The 19,417-nt window shown below is 44.5% G+C and overlaps 1 protein-coding gene across 2 annotated transcripts in view; it reads right to left on the reverse strand.

The window, feature by feature from the left end:
- Positions 1-241: 241 nt before the first annotated feature.
- adgra2 (adhesion G protein-coupled receptor A2) overlaps positions 242-19,417 on the reverse strand; it is a 49,534-nt gene continuing 30,358 nt past the window's right edge. For both annotated transcript variants that reach the window (XM_052478769.1, XM_035736047.2), the window contains exons 4-20: positions 17,577-17,648; positions 15,082-15,153; positions 14,904-14,975; positions 14,472-14,635; positions 13,753-13,966; positions 13,310-13,474; positions 13,004-13,202; positions 12,671-12,820; positions 12,278-12,439; positions 11,984-12,184; positions 11,381-11,570; positions 11,021-11,232; positions 5,412-5,539; positions 5,169-5,292; positions 4,922-5,070; positions 3,924-4,013; positions 242-3,759 (exon numbers count right to left, since the gene is read on the reverse strand). In XM_052478769.1, the coding sequence (XP_052334729.1) occupies positions 2,340-3,759; positions 3,924-4,013; positions 4,922-5,070; positions 5,169-5,292; positions 5,412-5,539; positions 11,021-11,232; positions 11,381-11,570; positions 11,984-12,184; positions 12,278-12,439; positions 12,671-12,820; positions 13,004-13,202; positions 13,310-13,474; positions 13,753-13,966; positions 14,472-14,635; positions 14,904-14,975; positions 15,082-15,153; positions 17,577-17,648 (3,784 nt within the window). In that variant the 3' untranslated portion in view covers positions 242-2,339. The remainder of the gene's footprint in view (positions 3,760-3,923; positions 4,014-4,921; positions 5,071-5,168; positions 5,293-5,411; positions 5,540-11,020; positions 11,233-11,380; positions 11,571-11,983; positions 12,185-12,277; positions 12,440-12,670; positions 12,821-13,003; positions 13,203-13,309; positions 13,475-13,752; positions 13,967-14,471; positions 14,636-14,903; positions 14,976-15,081; positions 15,154-17,576; positions 17,649-19,417) is intronic.

Here is a 19,417-nt window from a genome sequence, read left to right on the forward strand (position 1 = left end):
CTAATTGTCATAAAAACGGTTTCGTGACAAAGGTTTCAGCTTTGTTTAATAGAGAGCAAGATTTCACAAATTTGACCACAACATAAAGAAAGGCTAATATGAACAGAGGCTTCAGGAGCAGCTGGTGTTCAGACATCCAGTCACTGAGTTTCTCAAACTCTTTTATTCGCATTCACCTCCTGTTCATATCAGAGAAGGCTATTGCCCCGTCAGTATGAGAATAAATGACAAAATACTAAAGTTGTATTTACTTTGCATCAGAGTTTATTTTACAAGGCACAGTCTGAATTTCTTGAACAATATATTATTGAATTAAAAACAGTTATTTCATACTGATGTCATTATGACAAATGAAATATAAATATACATAAAACATTTTGAAATCTCCCTTTTTCATTTCGAGATGAGAGTGGACACAAAACTTGGAAATCATTTCAGGACAAATGGGATCAATGTTAGTAAATGGATGAAATGTTAACAATCTGAGTAACCATTAGTGAAAAAGAGGACACATTCTGCCATTGTGTTCTTGCACGTGTTGACATTTTACACCTAATGGAAATGAGTGTAACATGCATGGTGTTTTGTCTACAGACAATAATGAGGAAGGTAAGTGCAACCACTGCTTTGTACTTAACACAACTCTGAGCTTTGTGAGTTTGTGAGTTCTTCTTCATGTTATTATCATTGACCAAAAGGGAGATTTCAGGACCTAGAATAAGGATACAATCTATGAATTGTATCCCATTTGCTAAACACTGACGTTGAGGTAAGCTCTGCTAGTCTATACAATTCTTTGGCACAATCATTTCCCTGAATACATTGGAGTTGTTTAGCAGAGCGTATCTAAGATGAACTGAGCTGTTGCATTCTTACAAACTAAAAGAATACTGAAGATCAAAATTGCATAATATGGTTTTACACAATATTGTATGATAATGTGTGTGAAGCAACATCAGAAAACCAAGTAGCATAAATGAACCAGAATTCTGTCATTCATTTTTTTTGCCTTTACTCTGAGCTTTGTACATAAACATAAACAAATAGTGTAGAAGTATTTGATGATTACTGTAACAAGCTTTGAAGCCATTGGATTATGAGGTGAATGTGTGTGTGTGGGGGGGGGTATTTCAGTAAACACTTATCTTGGTTCATGTGATATAAACCAGAGCTATTCACTGCATAATAAAACATTCATTACCATATTCTCCTTCCTCCTGATACAGATGGCAAACTCAACATGGTTTAAACTGATGCGTCCCTTTATGTCAGTGCATGAACAATGATGTTTGAAATCCTGGAGGGGGCAGTCTACATCCATGTTCAAATAACTGTAAATCCAGAGCTTTGAAACTCCAAGGGGGAGAGAGCACAGTAAGGGGAAAGGGGACAAATGAAGAAGGATGGGGAAGTTCATATAAAGAAATCACCATGGACATTACAGAGTACATGCCAGGGTCAAGAAAGGTCACTCTAGTTAATTTGTCCAAATACTGATACTTGTTCAATCCTGTTTATTAGGGGAGGAGTTCCCTCTCAGTGCTGATGCGTATTTGAATCGAAGTCAATACGATTTAGTAAAAAAAGTTTTAGAAACTGCATTCTCTCATCCTAGATTGAGAATCACGCACACAAACACATGCACACACACATGCCCACATACCCACAATACTACAAGAAAATATAATAAAAGCAAAAAGATTCTTCACAGAGGAAATGCACAGCCATACTGTGGAAATGGCCAATCTTAGATTCCATTTCATGCCATAGTCGATATGCATAGAATAAGAATACAAACAAAACCATAAAGCTTTACTTAAGGAATCCAAAATCAACATCTTATGTTGATTTTAAATATAGCTAGTAAAAATTCCTGTGATGTGTAGAATAAATGAGCATTTTAGGTTTGAAATATGAAAAACAAAAGTACACAAAAAACAGGTCTTGAATTCATGGCAAACCCAACAAACAGTTGTTATGTCTGTGACAGAGCTGAGAGTACAGGACATGGTTGTCTTCATACACATCCCATACCATCATTGTAATGGAAAGCTAAATGGCTGGACACAAAAGTAGCAAGCGACACAACCCCATAATCTAGCTCTTTTACACATTCAAAAGAAAAAACTCATCATGATCTGAATCCTAACTTGAGATCCACATCTGAAATTAGAAGAATTGTTCAATTCTTTTAATGTCATTTACACGAAAGTCTGAGTTACACACATGGATCTCATATCAGGATTAATCTGAATAGACATAAGAGACTATAACAACTGTCCAATCATATCAAATTTTGTCAGGGTCCACTGTGGACATGTGCTGGGAAAGAGCTACAGTCACACTGTAGTTTCACTCTTCCACATACTTTTCATGCCCACAGAGCTCTGGGAATGGTCCGTGCCACTTGTGTCCAACTCCAGCTCTATCACAGAGCTCTTGAGGGTGCCGTTAGGGGCAACCACTGGCACAGTGGTAGTGATGTTGTTCAGAGGGTAGGAGCTGCGCTTAGCTTCACGCTCTGCAGCCGCTGCCAGTTTCAGATTGTCTCGGCTGGCGCTCCGCCTATTACCTTGCATAGCCACCCTGCTGGCCACAGAGGGGAGCAGAGGGAAGGGCTTACGGCTGCCACTGCTGCCCCCGTCACTACCCTCTGAGGGGCTGGTAGCAACTGTCTCCCCCACTCTCCTACCATTACCGTTGGTTAGCGGGCTGGCATGGCTCTCAGAGTGGCTGTGATGTAGGCTGCCGTTCTCACTAGTGGCCTGTTTGTGGGCTGGATGGGCAGCGTTGTGCTGCTCTATACCTGTAGGCCCCAGTGCTCCCATACTGCCCCCTCCACCACCAGCCCTCAAGGCTTTGAGTCGGTAGTGACCTCTGCCTTCACCTCGGTGGTGATACTGGCTGATCCCTTGTTTAGTTCTGCCACTGACCTTCCTCCTCTGAGGTTGGACAGGGGCTACAGAGCCTATGGTGGGCAGCAGGTTGTTAGCTTGCTTGTTGTTATTGTCCGTACTGGTGCTGGTGTTGGTGCCTGCTGGGGCATGAGTGGCATTGTTGGTATTGTCTTGTGCCACCTGCAGCAGGTTGGTAAGCTTGCATTGCCCAGGGCCTACACTGCTGATCCCACTGGGGATGGAGGAGGACCTGGCTGATGAGGAGTTCTGGGGATCCTCTGGAGGATGGCAGCCAACGAAGATCTGGGATCCCTGTTCAGAGGTGGTCTGCATCCCACTAACAGTGGTGCAGGTGTGCGTGTAGACTGGCATAGACTGGGAGAGGCGATACCCTGGGCAGCAGCCCAGCCAGGAGGCCTGCACATCCAGGCGTCGGAAGCAGTGGTGCACCACCAGGAACACTCCCGACACGGTGGCAGCTACCCCATAAAGAGAGCTAAACAACAGGCTGCTGTGCCCTGTCAGCCACATGGCCATGGCTCCACAGCCCCACACGGCCAAGAACAGGAAGTGGGTGGCCACTAGCACCAGGAACTGCACCTTCAGGGAGTACTGGTCCTCTGGGGTCAATGCAGCATGCATGGTCCCCACCACAGAGTCTGTTGACAGGAGACTAATGCTTCCACCCAGGGCTGGCTGGCTCTCAGGCACAGGAGAGGACAGGGAGGATCCTGGGCACTCTTTGGCCACCCGCTGCTTCAGGCGAAACACAGTGCACAGGAAATAGATCCAGGTGACCAATACCGCCAAGCCTGCAGGGACAAAGAAGGCCCCCAAACTGGGCTGCCACACCAACCAGCAGCTGGAAAATACAATACAAAAGTCAGTAAGGTCATAGCAAAGAAGGATACCTCTGTGTATTCAAAATCTCATAAAAAATGGCAAATTCAGCTCTTGAATAAGCACTAAACCAAAATATACTGTGTCAAGGGCCAATTGCTCAATGGTAAAATGAGAAGCACTCACTAAGGGCTGTTGGCCCCATAGTTGTTGACATTGACAGCCGCAGTGATGCCACATATGATGAGAGGAACACCACCAGCTATTAGATAGAACCTGTATTCAGAAAATACACAAATTACAGGGATCAAAGAAAATGAGATGAAAAAGAAAGCAAGAGGGAATGACAGTGAACTCATTTAGATGTGAAGTATCATGTCCCAGCCACAATATTGGAAACAACAACTTAAACCCAAGGACTGCATGACAAATTACATTTCAGTTTATGTTTATTCTGTATGAGATTTAGGGGCTTTGCTCCTTTGTTGTTTTCTCTCAGCAAGCATACATTTCACAGCTGTAGTGATCCCTAGACTAGCTGTCAGTGATCTCCTGAGCTGAACTGAGCTGTAAGTTGGGCAGCCTCTCTGAGCTAGCTGATAAAGTGTAACAAAGGGCAACAGGCTGCTGGGGGGGTTGTGATTTATCACAGGGATAGGCGTCATTGGAGGGCTGACCCCATGCGGCGGTGGGCAACAGAAGGGTTTGGGAAAGCCACAGAGGTCAACAGTACAGTGCATGATCACAGCCAGGGAGCACCAGGGTAGAGGGAGAAAAGGGGGAGGAAGAGGGGAGGGGGGCAGTAATGAGGGGACAGTGCGCCCCCTCCGTCACCCTTGCCAGATTTACGACATTCTCCTTAACCTCTGTTATCCCTGGCTCGTACATTCCACACCTCCCCCGCTCTGGGCTCAGCACTCTGCATCTGTCACTGCTACTCTTTTGTGCCTTAGCAGTAGTCTACTGTTTTTCCCTCCAAGGCTTTCTAAAACAGAAGATCCTTGGTTCTAAACACAATGGTGGTCTTTGATATGACACAGTTTGTGTGTCCGTTCACATGAATACAGTCATTTCAAATACCGCCCCACAATGAGCTCACAACTCAACCGTTGACCTGTTTGACAATGACTCACAACCTTCTCATATAAAAGTAAACTCTGTCTCACCCTGATGACATCACTTACCTGAGCATAGGCCGCTGAGTAGCTGGAACAGGAGACTCTCCCTCTGATTGCCGTGGCATCCTCCAGACCGCCTCTTTGTAGAGGACTCTAGCACTGACCCCGATCCACAGCAGTGTAGACAAGGAGGAGTAGTGGAGAGCGATGCCCACCTGACACAAATCACACAGGGTCAAACACACAGCCTACACACACCAGATGTAGAGAGCATTAGCTGGGTCTGGGAGGAGAGGAGAGGAGAGGGACTTACTGCTTGGCACACCATTGGATAGCTGGTCAGGGTGATGCCTCCTGCATAGACAGCTGTGGTCATAGCGATGTGGAAGCAGGTATTGAGTAACGTGTGCCAGCTCTTTCTAGATATGTTTATAGAACTGCAGGAGGAAGAAGAAAACAAAGAGAACCATTAGATGGACATAAAGACACTGTGGGGTAGGTCAGATAGCAGACTCACGCACACACACACACGCATATGCACACGCACACACGGTACCTGTGGTGTAGTATGTGTGTGATGATGATGGTGAAGAGGCAGAGGAGGAGGATTGCAGTACAGCTATAGACCACAGGGTGGAGTACGCTCACTGACATGGGTGGGGAGTGGGGGAAGTCAGGAACCTCCTAGGAAAAAGGGAACTATTAATATCTTTGCAATGACCACACTGCGGGGCTTGATATAAAATTCTCCAGACCTCGAGAAAAGCACATGAACATTCATCCAGTGAAGTGATTTTTGATTTAGATCTATTAGGATCCCCATTAGCTGACGCCAATAGTTACAGCTAGTCTTCATAGGGTCCGACACAATGAAAAAGACATTACAGACAAAATACTTTCCAATTTACATACATTTAAAAACATTAGCATGTAGTGTGTGTGTACATGCAACAAGTAGGTCACATGGGGAGATGATTTGTGTCGTGAGGTGTTGCTTTATTTGTTTTTTGAAACCAGGTTTCCTGTTCACTTGCGCTAAACAGATGGAGGGGCATTCCATGCTCTCATGGCTATGTATAATAATGTATGTTTCCTTGAATTTGTTCTGGACCTGGGGACTGTTAAAAGACCCCTGGTGGCATGTCTGGTGGGTTAAGTGTTTGTGTGTATCAGTGCTATGTGTAAGTTCACTAAGCAAACAATTTGGAATTAATGTTTCTAATAAAAACAGGAAGTTGACACAGTAAGTCTTTCCTCAACTCTTAGCCAAGAGAGATTGGCATGCATAGTATTAATATTTGCTCTCTGATTACAATGAAGAGCAAGACGTGCCGCTCTGTTCTGGGCCAGCTGCAGTTTAAATAGGTATTTCTTTGCAGCACTTGACCATATGACTGGACAATAATCAAGATGAGATTAAACTAGAGCCTGCAGGACTTGCTTTATGGAGTGTGGTGTCAAAAAAGTAGATCATCCCTTTATTACAGACAGACCTCTCCTCATCTTTACAAACATCGAATATATATGTTTTGACTATGACAGTTTACAGTCTAAGTTAACAACAAGTAATTTAATCTTCTCAACTTGTTCAACAGCCACACCATTCATTACCAGATTCAGCTGAGGTCTAGAACCTAGGGAATGATTTGCACTAAATACAATTCTCTTTGTTTTAGAGATGTTCAGGACCAGTTTATTACTGGCCAGCCATTCCAAAAAAGTCTGCAACTCTTTGTTAAAGGCTTTCAGTGACTTCCTTTAGCTGTGGTTGCTGATGTGTATATGGTTGAATCATCAGCATATATCGACTCACATGCTTTGTTTAATGCCAGTAGCAGGTCATTGGTAAATATAGAAAATAGTAGAGGGCCTTGAGAGCTGCCCTGTGGTACACCACACTTTACATATTTGACATTAGAGAAGCTTCCAGTAAAGAAAACCCTCTGAGTTATTGTAGATATATAGCTCTGAATCCACAATATGGCAGAGGTTGAAAAGCCATCACATACGTTTTCTCAACAATAGGTTATGGTCGAGCAACTGCTTGGCACCTGACCATAAGGCGCTACAGAGTGTAGTGCATACGGCCCAGTACATCACTGGGGCCAAGCTTCCTGCAATTCAGGACCTATATAATAGGTAGTGTCAGAGGAAAGCCCATAAAACTGTCAGAGACTCCAGTCACCCAAGTCATAGACTGTTTTCTCTGCTACCACTCGGCAAGCGGTACCAGAGCGCCAAGTCTTGGACCAAATGGCTCATTAATTAACAGCTTCTACCCCCAAGCCATTAGACTGCTGAATAATTAATGGCCACCAGACTATTACATTGACCCCCCCATTTGTTTTGTACACTGTTGCTACTCAATGTTTATTATCTACGCATAATCACTTCACCCCTACTGTACAAATGACCTCTAACCTGTACCAGCGCACACTGACTCGGTACCGGTACCCCCTGTATATAGCCTAGTTATTGTTATGTTATTGTGCATATTTTTTATTATTTTTTACTTTAGTTTATTTGGTAAATATTTTCTTAACTCTTCTTGAACTGCACTGTTGGTTAAGGGCTTGTAAGTAAGCATTTGACTGTAAGGTCTACACTTGTTGTATTTGGTGCATAAGACAAATAAAGTTTGATTTGATTTGGTTAATAATATCAAAGACTGCACTGAAATCTAACAGTATAGCTCCCACAATCTTCTTATTACCAATTTCTTTCAACCAATCATCAGTCATTTGTTGAGTGCCCTTCTCTATAAGCACGCTGAAAGTCTGTTGTTCGTTTGTTTACAGAGAAATAGCATTGTATTTGGTCAAACATTTTTTTTCCCAACAGTTTGCTTAGAGCTGGCAACAAGCTGATTTGTCTGCTGTTTGATCCGGTAAAGGCCATTTTACCACTATTGATAGAAGAATGACTTTTGCTTCCTTCCAGGCCCGAGGACAAATACTTTCCTCTAGGCTCAGATTAAAGTCATGACAGATAGGAGTGGCTGTAGAGTCAGCTACAGTAGCTTTCCATCTAAATTGTCAATGTCACGCCCTGGCCATAGAGAGGCTTTTATTCTCTATTTTGGTTAGGCCGGGGTGTGACTAGGGTGGGCATTCTAGTTTCTTTATTTCTATGTTTTCTGTTTCTATGTTTGGCCGGGTATGGGTCTCAATCAGGGACACCTGTCTATCGTTGTCTTTGATTGGGAATCATACTTAGGCAGCCTGTTTTGCCACCTTAGTTGTGGGTAGTTGTCTTTGTTAGTGGCCTGTATAGCCCTAGTAAGCGTCACTGTCGTTTTTTTTTCTTGTTTTGTTGGCGACATTTAAAATAAAGAGAAATGTACGCTCACCACGCTGCACCTTGGTCCGGTCCTTTCCCTGACGACGATCGTGACAGTCAATGCCAGGATGTTTGTCATTAACAATAATTGTTCCACCTCTCCCACACTACTTTACACAATTGAAACATACAGCGCTTTTCTTTAATTGTTAGTTATTTTTATCCATGAGTACGATGACTTTTTTCATCATTCTTTCCATCACTGATTTTGACTTCATAATACAGTTTCTTCTTTTTTTTGAGTTTAGTCACATCACTTCTCAATTTGATGTGCAGCCACTCCTTTTGCCCCATCTCTTTCAACCATACAGTTTTTCAATTCCTCATCAGTCCATGGAGCCTTAACAGGTCTAACAGTTCATTTCTTAAACAGGTGCATGTTTATCAATAATTGGAAGAAGCAATTTCATAAATACATCAAGTGCAGCGTCAGGATGTTACTTATTAATCACATCAGACCAACAAATATTCTTAACATCATCGACAGCTAAATCTTTTGTACGATCTCTTATATGCTATTTTAGGCCCAGCCTTTGAAACTTTGGCTTTCCTGGAAATAGACACTATATTGTGATCACTGCATCCAACGGGTACCGATACAGCTTTCCCTAAATTTGTTTTATTCACTGCTTTAGCACACTCCGCCAACCCTGATGTCCATGCCGTGTCTGAATCCTGGCTTAGGAAGGCCACCAAAAATAGAGATTTCCATCCCCAACTCCAACATTTTCCGTCAAGAAAGAACTGTCGAAGGGGAGGAGTTGCAATAAACTGCAGAGATAGCCTGCAAAGTTCTGTCATACTTTCCAGGTCTATTCCCAAACAATTTGAGCTTCTTATTTTAAAACTTAAATTCTCTAGAAATAGGTCTCTCACTGTTGCCACCTGTTATAGACCCCCTTCAGCTCCCAGCTGTGCTCTGGACACCATATGTGAATTGATTGCCCCCCATCTATCTTCAGAGATTGTTCTGTTAGGTGACCCAAACTGGGATATGCTTAAGACCCCGACAGTCCTACAATCTCACACAAATTATCAACGAACCCACCAGGTACAACCCTAAATCCATAACCATGGGCACCCTCATAGATATTATCCTAACCAACTTCCAAATACATCGCTGCTGTTTTCAATCAGGATCTCAGCGATCATTGCCTCATTGGGGTGGCAGAGGAGCCTAGTGGTTAGAGCATTGGGCTAGTAACTGAAAGGTTGCAAGTTCAAATCCCCGAGCTCCAGTACGCCTCCACAGTCCAGTACGTCCTGTGCCTGCTCCCCACACTCGCCCTGAGGTGTGTGTCACCAGCCCAGTACCACCAGTACCACCAGTGCCAACACCACGCACCAGGCTTCCTGTGCACCTCCAGAGCCCAGTATGTCCTGTTCCTCCTCCCCGCACTCGCCCTGAGGTGTGTGTCACCAGCCCGGTACCACCAGTTCCGGCACCACGCACCACGCACCATGCCTACATGCGCCTCGCCAGTCCAAAGCGTCCGGCGACATTAGCCAGTCCAGAGCGTCCGGCGACAGTACCCAGTCCAGAGCGTCTGGCGACATTAGCCAGTCCAGAGTGTCCAGCGACAGTACCCAGTCCAGAGCGTCCGGCGACGGGCCACAGACCGGAACCTCCAACGACGGGCCACAGTCCGGAACCTCCCACGACTAGTCTAGGTGTTTTTATGTGAGATTCTGCAATTCTGTCCACAACAATGTTGTTTCGCCTTGATTGTCATCGAGATAATCTGATTTCTCCGTCATTGTTATCATGGATTCACATACAGAACTGATGTCCTCTCACAATGACTTACAGATTTTTGTCACCTTGCCATTCTCAATCAATCAATCAAATGTTATTTATATAGCCCTTCGTACATCAGCTGATATCTCAAAGTGCTGTACAGAAACCCAGCCTAAAACCCCAAACAGCAAGCAATGCAGGTGTAGAAGCACGGTGGCTAGGAAAAACTCCCTAGAAAGGCCAAAACCTAGGAAGAAACCTAGAGAGGAACCAGGCTATGTGGGGTGGCCAGTCCTCTTCTGGCTGTGCCGGGTGGAGATTATAACAGAACATGGCCAAGATGTTCAAATGTTTAAACTCATCGAGCTGACCCTGGGAGAACTGCAAACTGTTCTTCAGGTCCTGGACATCTATGTTCAGGTCATCCGTTATTTTATTAATTGACTCCACCAGTATTTGGACACAACACTTTAAGTTTTTTTTCTTGTTGTTGTAACAACTGCTTGTAGAACTTTTTTTGTTTAATTAAAAGATCCTTCACCTGTGATAGAGAAACCACTGTCCTCACCGGTACGTAGCTGTTACTCCCACGCAGTTCCAGACAGAGCAGGTCGCAGGGAGGATTGGAAACAACAACAACAAACAGCAGGGATCTAGACAGCCACAAGCCCGGGACAATCCACGGTCCCAGCCACAATGGCTATCCACATCGCAGGCTACACTCAAGCCCTCAAGAAAACCCCACTTGCCCTATAGGCAGCTAGCTAACAGCTAGGCTATCTGCTACGCCAAGCAGCTCCTCAGACCCAGCCTTGTTCAGCAGGATCACTGGACAGGTAGTAGAGGTCCCAGCAACTGAAGCCAACCACGTCGCAGGATCCAAACTCAAAAGGTAGCTAGCTAGTAACCAAACTTTTTCAATAGACTTTCAGAACTTTCCAAAACAACAAACTGAGCTTTCCCTCATTCCACATTCAACGGCAATTGACGTGTTGTGCAGTGCGTGTTGTGCAGAGTCATCATTACATTACATCCAGCATGTGTCTCTGGGAATAAGTGAGTGATCCTAGAATGTGCTCCCGCCCTACCTGCAGCACGGCGTAGTTGCTGAGTACAGAGCAGCGCAGGGTCGAGGTGGCAGAGTCAGTGTGGGCCAGTAGGCAGCCCTCCTGGCTCCATCCCCCCTGCTGCTGCTGCAGAGCCTGCAGGCTCCAGTGGGCCGCCACTGGGTCACTTCCCGGGATTGAGTGGCGCAGGGACACCAAGATGGGCTCCGAGTGGTTCCACATACTGCACCCGTCTGCCACACAAAGGAGGAGATGACCATCACTATCACTGTCACCAGCGCATACATTTGTATTTTGTAATTGTCTTAAAATAACCAGGTTTGACCTATCTCTGTAAATTTGTTGAATTGTGTAATAAAAGTATTATAGCTGCTCCCTCACCTAGGCCTACGTAGATGACAGGGCTGTTGACACTGCGTCTGCGGGCGTTCTCTCCAGGACCACTGAAGTTCCCTGAGAAAGGGAAGAACCTCCCTGTACGGAACGCCACAAACTGAAGCTTACAGTCTGACGGGGCGTCCGGGGGGAACAGAGAGGCAGGGAGAACCACAGATGCGAGGGCTACAGCATTCTAGAGGGAGGGAGAAACATAGAAAGAGAGAGAGAGAGAGAGAGAGAGAGAGAGAGAGAGAGAGAGAGAGAGAGAGAGAGAGAGAGAGAGAATCATACCATTCATTCTTTACTGTCCTACTTTCACCTATATTTGACTCTGTTAACCCAATGGAATACGGAACAGAAATTTCAAACACCAAAAGACAAAATCTAAAACCTCAGGATTTTCTCCCTCTTTCATGTCAGCTGTTGTAAATGACTGTGCTAAATGCAGATCCATGCCATCTCCAGTAGGTCAAGCTCTGAGGTGTGTTCCCTCTAATGACAACCATATGCACTGTCTGCCATTGTACCACAGACACACAACTACAGTCCTGTTTGTGGGTAAGGTTGGGTTCAGGTCTGGGTGTGGGAGACGGAGACAGTGCTTACCTTCATGGGGAAGTTGTTTATGGAGGTGTTGTGGGTGCCTGTGGTGCAGCGGAAGCGGAGCTGCTGTTCGTGGGTGGGCTCTGCCCCCTCCATGCCCAGGTTGCCTAACAAGGTCTCCCGGCGTTGGTAAGCTGTGCAGCTCATGCCAGTGAAGTGGGCCGGACGGATAAGATGGGCCTCCATTACAATGTTCTTGGAGAGCTATAGGGGGTTAACAACGTTGATTACATTTAGGACTGTTAGATAAAAAATAATATATAACCTTAAAACATGTTGGAATGCAGGTTGTTGTACCGTGGAGAGGTCCTGAGCATGGCTGTGGAGCTGGGGCCAGGCCAGAGTCTCCAGAGAGTGGACTATGGAGCTGCAGGCTTTCTTCTCTCTCTGGGCATGGGCCAGGATCTGATTATCCACCTGCATCAGGTTACTGCCCATATCCACCAGCATCTCTGACAGCTGACACATACATACACACAGGTAAAAATATGAAAAAGAAGACAGAATAACAGGCATTTACATAAACACAGGGGGCAGAAAGAAACTTAATCATGGACATAAGGTAATGAATATATCATGAATATTCAAGTCAAAAAGTCCCTATCAACTCTTTCCAATTAAAGACAACGCAGATACAAAATCAAAAAATTAAAAACATGCATTGAGGGATTAAAGATCTCATCGTCCCACCTCTCGCAATGGTCGGACATATTCCATGAATTTCTCCATCATCTGGGCCACATACATCACGTCCATAGTGTCAGTGAAACTGGATGCATCCATGGTGTACGTGCGCACCTGACGTGCCAGAGTGACTGCATTAGAGGTATTGATGGGCATCTGGAAAAAAGAGAGAAGTATGATTATTTTAAAACAAATAACTCAAATGTTTTGTTACTTTGACACATTTACCTTTCAGGCAACAACTAAATATTACTACCATAATATATGTATCATATTTTGATTTCATAGGTACTGGGCTCAATGAACTTGGGACAGCCCAAGTACACCCCTGGTACTGACCAGGATGAAGGTGTGTAGGACCCGTGTGATGTCGTTGGTGTAGAGACAGTTGTCGTAGTCTCCCTCCTCCCAGCTCCCTGAGCGGTCACAGTATCGTGATGCCTGCTTCTGCTCCACAGTACCCCCCATGGACAGGGAGGGGTAGCGCAGCTGCAGACAGTACTGGTAGGAGGTAATACCTGCCAGGGTTCTGGGCCACCTAGAAAAAAACACCAAGGGAGGAGGATGCAGCATGTTTTAATCAGAAGGACTGTTATTATTGTGGATTTAGTTTCTGGAGAGGCGAATTATTGTTTTCTTCCTTACTTGAACTCTCCCCGGTTGTTAGTGACTCTCTCCTCCGGACAGAAGGAGGCGCTGTTCTCCAGCACCACTATTTCCACGCTGCGGGAGGTGTTGCCCCGCCCAGTGGCCACCACACACTTCCACTCTCCACTGGCCTCAACATGCACGTTGGACAAGATGAGCTCACTGCACCGAGGAGACAGTACATCAGTCACTGCCATCACACATACCCAGACAGCACACTACACCTCATGTCCTATCAGCAGAAACTAAACAAACAGTTTTTTTCCCATCAATTCATGAGAACCAAACACTGGCCTCATAAACCATTACTAAATCAAAAACATATTTAACTTTATGATAAAAACATGAAAATATGACAATTGAGGAGTGCAATGAAAGGTAAGAAAAGAGTGCTGGGATCGACAGATATACCAACGGACCCCTCAGTACTGTAACATTACCTGGTGATGAAGGTGCAGTCATGCACCACGCTAGTCTCTAGACTGACGCCCTGCTCAGGGTCAGAGGTCACCAGCTGGCCATTGTGGCGCCAGTGCAGCGCAGTGATTTTGTCCACCAGGGCGGCAGTGCAGTGGAAGGGCAGCCGGTCCCCCTTGAAGACCACCTGGCGCTGGGAGGGTAGGAGAGACAGGGTGTGCAGCTCCAGAGGCCCATCTGAGTGAGGAGAGGAACACACAGCACAGCCAGGAGAAGGGAAGGCAGATGAGACCATAACAAATCACTCTGGGTTACTTCTGCTGCTCTTTCATTACACAACCTCAGCTAAATATTTCAGATGAAGCCATTATGAGCCTGCTTGTTTAGGAATATTGGATGCAGACAGCCCCAAATCATAAAGGCCGACCACAGAGGAGGCACAACACAGCTAACTGGTGCACTTGGAAAGACAGACTACTGAGTGGAAGATGAAATACAATAGAAAACACGCTATTGGAGACAGCAAAACATTGGTATTTTGCATTTTTATTGCACTTCTTACATGTTTCCACTTGCTCACTCACAGCTTATTACTTTTCACAAACACTTACCTCATCTCACAATATTACCATGAGAAAACAATGACTCTGTCATTCATATAGTGACGTTTTCATACTATTTGAGGGGGGATAGTGGTGAACCACCGCATTCATATGCATTCAATTTCCTGACAGACACTCACCACAGCTCAGCTGACTTTCGCTCAGTCCACGCAGGGGCTTTCCATGGAGGTTCCTGGGATAAGCACAGATTGTCTCGTCCCCCAGCCGGGCTGTCCTGGTGCGAAAGTAACCCGGCACCCAGCGCAGCCCACAGTCACATGACAGAAAGTCAGAGTTAAAGTTCCTGGTGAGAAAAAGCAGGGTGTTTTACAACAGCATTCATCAGGGGAGATTACACTGAGGAGCGGGTGCACTTTCCCTCTAACGGCATGTTGCCCAACAGTTCAGATCTATTCTCTGGTGGTCCATTATAGGATCAACATGTCAGATGTGACAAAAGGCTGTCCATTGCTTAAACTAAGCCTATAGGGAGAAAAATGTCATCAGATTGCCAAGATTGCATTTATATCACTTCCGAAGATTGGCAGTTAGGAGCAAGGAACAGTACTCACACAAGTTTAAGATAGGCGAGCTCCTTGAAGACCCCTGGGTCCAAGGTAGATAAGATGTTCCCAGAGAGGTTCCTAACAGGAGAAACCAGACAGATGTTTAATCACTATCACTGTACTACGTACCCACAATACTACACTGGAATGTGTTGCTATATGGTCAGTCATTTAGTCTGCTTACAGTTTGGTGAGTTGGGTGAGTCCCTGGAACATGTCTGGAGTCAAGCAGCCAATGCGGTTGTTGGACAGGTCGCTAGGAGAGATAACAGGGACAGTGAGGGCACAGCGGTGAATAATGGTCATTTCTTAAATACAAAATAGAATGACAAAGCCTTAAAACCCTCAACTTAATGAATTCCATTGGTGTTTAAATGAGGGTTACAGCATGAAATATCCTTCATATATATTTTTATTACATTTTTCTGTGTCCATATGTATATTTTGTCAAACTGATGGCATTTGTGAAAAAGGTCAATAGTTGGAAGAGTTAAAGAGTTAAATGGAAATAATGCCATTGCACGTTAGGTACTTTTTTCATTAATTAGGCTATTTTCTATTAAACCATATGGTCTATCTACTAAAAACTCATGGACAATATGGACACAGGTAGAGTACCAGTCAAAAGTTTGGACAAACCTGCTCATTCAAGGGGTTTTCTTTATTTTTACTATTTTCTACATTGTAGAATAATAGTGAAGACATCAACACTATGAAATATCAAATATGGATTAATGTAGTAACCAATAAAGTGTTAAACAAATCAAAATCTATTTTATATTTGAGATTCTTCAAAGTAGCCACCCGTCTCCTTGATGACAACGTTGCACACTTGGCATTCTCTCAATCAGCTTCATGAGGTAGTCACCTTTGAATGCATTTCAATGAACAGGTGTGCCTTGTTAAAAGTTCATTTGTGTGTATTTCTGGGGGGTATACAAAAGATAGCCCTATTTGGTAAAAAAACAAGTCCATATTATGGCAAGAACAGCTCAAATAAGCAAAGAGAAATGACAGACCGGTGGAAATCTGTCCTTTGGTCTAATGAGTCCAAACTTGAGATTTTTGGTTCCAACAGCCGTGTCTTTGTGAGACGCAGAGTAGGTGAATGGTTGATCTCTGCATGTGTAGTTCCCACTGTGAAGTATGGAGGAGGAGGTGTGGGGGTGCTTTGCCAGTGACACTTTCAGTGATTTATTTAGAATTCAAGGCACACTTAACCAGCACGGCTACCACATCATTCTGCAGCGATACGTCATCCCATCTGGTTTGCGCTTTCTACAGGACAATGACCCAAAACACACTATCCAGGCTGTGTAAGGGCTATTTGACCAAGAAGGAGAGTGAGTTGGACCGCAGAGTGAAGGAAAAGTAGCCAACAAGTGCTCAGCATATGTGGGAATTCCTTCAAGACTGTTGGAAAAGCATTCCTCATGAAGCTGGTTGAGAGTGTGCAAAGCTGTCATCAAGGCAAAGGGTGGCTACTTTGAAGAATCTCAAATATAAAATGTATTTTTTTAACACTTTATTGGTTACTACATTATTCCATATTTCATAGTTTTGACATCTTCACTTTATTCTACAATGTAGCAAATAGTACAAATAAAGAAAAACCCTTGAATGAGTAGGTGTGTCCAAACTTTGGACTGGTACTGTATAAAAAATTAATACTATATATTAATATTTTTTTAAATAAATATCCAAAATTACTTAATATTCTGTTAACTTTGGTAAATTACCGATACATTTGCAACCCTAATCTTGACACTCTGCATGTTGTTTTGTGATCTCATTGGGAACAACTGGCTTCTCCAGCACATTGTATTTGTTTACAATAACAAAGTCTTATCCAAAGTGGCTTTCTTGGCTAGTAGGCACATCTTTCACAATTCCCAGTCATACAACTAGCCAGCATGTAACACAGCAGGATAAGGAATTGGAATTTTGCAATACTCTCGTGACCTGTGAATGTTCCTTATCGATATAGACCATAGAACCTCTACTAAAGCCATATCACCAAAGAAGGAGCAAATGCACTCTGCAGCCCCTGCATGCTGTGTCTGCATGGTATAAGGACAGTGTCAGAGTGAGCCTTCTTCCACTGTCCCCCTGACACAACCCAGCAGAGATCTGTCGAGAGTGTGTCTTTATCTCTCCCTGTTTGTTTTGAAAAGCCCCAGACCTTGCAGGGAAAACACAAGCAGTACAGGGAGGGGAAAAGAGTCACGCAGCGCAGGGCAGAGGACCGGAGCCGACTGTCCAAACACACAATGAGTGAGCTACAAGCGGCCGCAAACTGCTTCCCTGTCACATCCAATGACGTGTGAGGAGCCTCTGCGTGGCCCTGAGGTTTCCCATGGCGGCAGAGCAGAGCACCAGGCATGTCATCCCAGGCCCCACTGAGATCAGCACAGACCAGCACATACACTTAGCCCAGCCATCCACAACAAATTTCTGAGCCAGCCAGGTTTTTATGATGGACGCTAAAACTGAGGATATATATCTTTACATATAGTTTTATGTGTCAGAAAAAGTTATAACTGTGTGCTGGTTTTGAAAATACTCAATACTGTGACATGCAGGGAGACTGGCAACTAAACCAACTCTTTATATACGCAATATGACTGTTTACAGTGCACAAGATATATTGAAAACAGAGCTGATTCTGTATGCACTTACAGCTTCCGAAGTTCAGATAAACTTTGGAAGGCTCCAGGCATGATGGTGCTGATGAGGTTGCTCCTGAGGTCCCTGGGGAGAGAGAGAGAGAGAAAGAGAAATTCAAATAACATAAGACATTAGACTGCATGTCAATGAGGAGACCTACAGCCTTGCACATAGCTAGTTGAAACATTGGCCTATAACATTTCCAAACTAAGGCTTGAGGGCAATCACCAGGGGTTCATTAAAATGTGTTAATATCTGAGTAAATACAGTATGAACAGTGAATAGCTGGATACAATATTCAGCCATGATCAGCAATACAGAGGTTTCTTTAAAATGACTGGGAGTGGATACATATGCCCCAAATATGGCCCCACCAGTGGGACACAGCAGGATATTTCTGTATTCGGATGGTTTGGAAATCTTACCCCAACAGCCACCTGGACTTGGGTCTCGCAAGGATGCCAATAGTTGACCAAAGAAAATATCGCTGGAATCCAAGAGGAGTGCTACTCTTTCAGTACTCTTTTGAAAATGACTCTTCCCAAGATAAAGTTACTCTGGCTATTGCCAAACCATAAATATGAATTTCTACCTTTGAAGATCTAATTTCATACTACCCGTCACATTTCACCCCACCTTCTTGCCCTGCCATGCCGAGCCATGCCCATGTGTTAAACAACTCAACCACATACCCTTCTCCATTCACAGTCAGACCTGCCGGAGAATTAACCTCTGAAACTCAGGGAAGCTCTTTGGCCAGGTGGGAATAGCAAGGTTGGAAGAGGTCATCAGACAAAGGGTTGTAGGCAGGACAAGGCTGATGTGTGAAGGCAATGTGTTCCTTGTTCCTACAGCATGAAACACGCCTTGCTCCCAAAGGAACAGTGACAGAGAAGGATTTCCTTACAGAAGCTCCCAGACATCAACACCAACGTTTAGGAAGGAAGCAGTCCCCCCCCCCCATTCCAATCCTTCCCAGCATGCCATTGTGGTAGCCAGAACCTTCAGGGACTTTCTGCTCCACTATCCCACAATGCATTATCTCAGATCTATTTTCCTAACCACATCGCATCACACACCATTTAAAATGTTAGCCCCCCAAACATCTCCTCGCCCACTCTTGTCCTCTGTCCAAGAGATGAGCTATTTTTATCAATTCAGGACAGATTCATTCTGAGAATAGTTTCCAGTATATACGAGAGAGAGAGAGAGAGAGAGAGAGAGAGAGAGAGAGAGAGAGAGAGATCTGAGAGAGAGAGAGAGAGAGAGAGAGAGAGAGAGAGAGAGAGAGAGATCTGAGAGATCTATCCAGAGCCATCATCACTCATATCAGAATCACAGTATATACAGTAACATAATGGTAGAGCTGGTCCAGTGTAGTATTGTCCTGGCTGAGACTGGCTGGACCAGAGACAGATGTGTCTATCTGAAAGCAGTAAGACAGACCCACTGACAAAACACTTTGCAACAACTTCACAGCTTTTTACAGAGGTGAAAGTTTACCCTAACCAGAATGCTAACAGAACTGCGCTACCTTGCCATATCTGTTTGGTACGTGCTTCAATGCTGACCTGCAAACCATAGTCTTCACATTTATGAAGAGAGAGAGAGGGAGAGAGGGCAAGAAATCCCTTGCATTAACAAAATGTCTGAGTGTGTGAGAGTGCAAATTACAATGTGTTTGTCTGTTTGTGTGTGTGTGTGTGTGTGTGTGTGTGTGTGTGTGTGTGTGTGTGTGTGTGTGTGTGTGTGTGTGTGTGTGTGTGTGTGTGTGTGTGTGTGTGTGTGTGTGTGTGTGTGTGTGTGTGTGTGTGTGTGTGTGTGTGTGTGTGTGTGTGTGTGTGTGTGTGTGT

The sequence above is a fragment of the Oncorhynchus keta genome, chromosome 25, assembly GCF_023373465.1.
Source record: "Oncorhynchus keta strain PuntledgeMale-10-30-2019 chromosome 25, Oket_V2, whole genome shotgun sequence".
Classification (NCBI taxonomy): domain Eukaryota; kingdom Metazoa; phylum Chordata; class Actinopteri; order Salmoniformes; family Salmonidae; genus Oncorhynchus; species Oncorhynchus keta.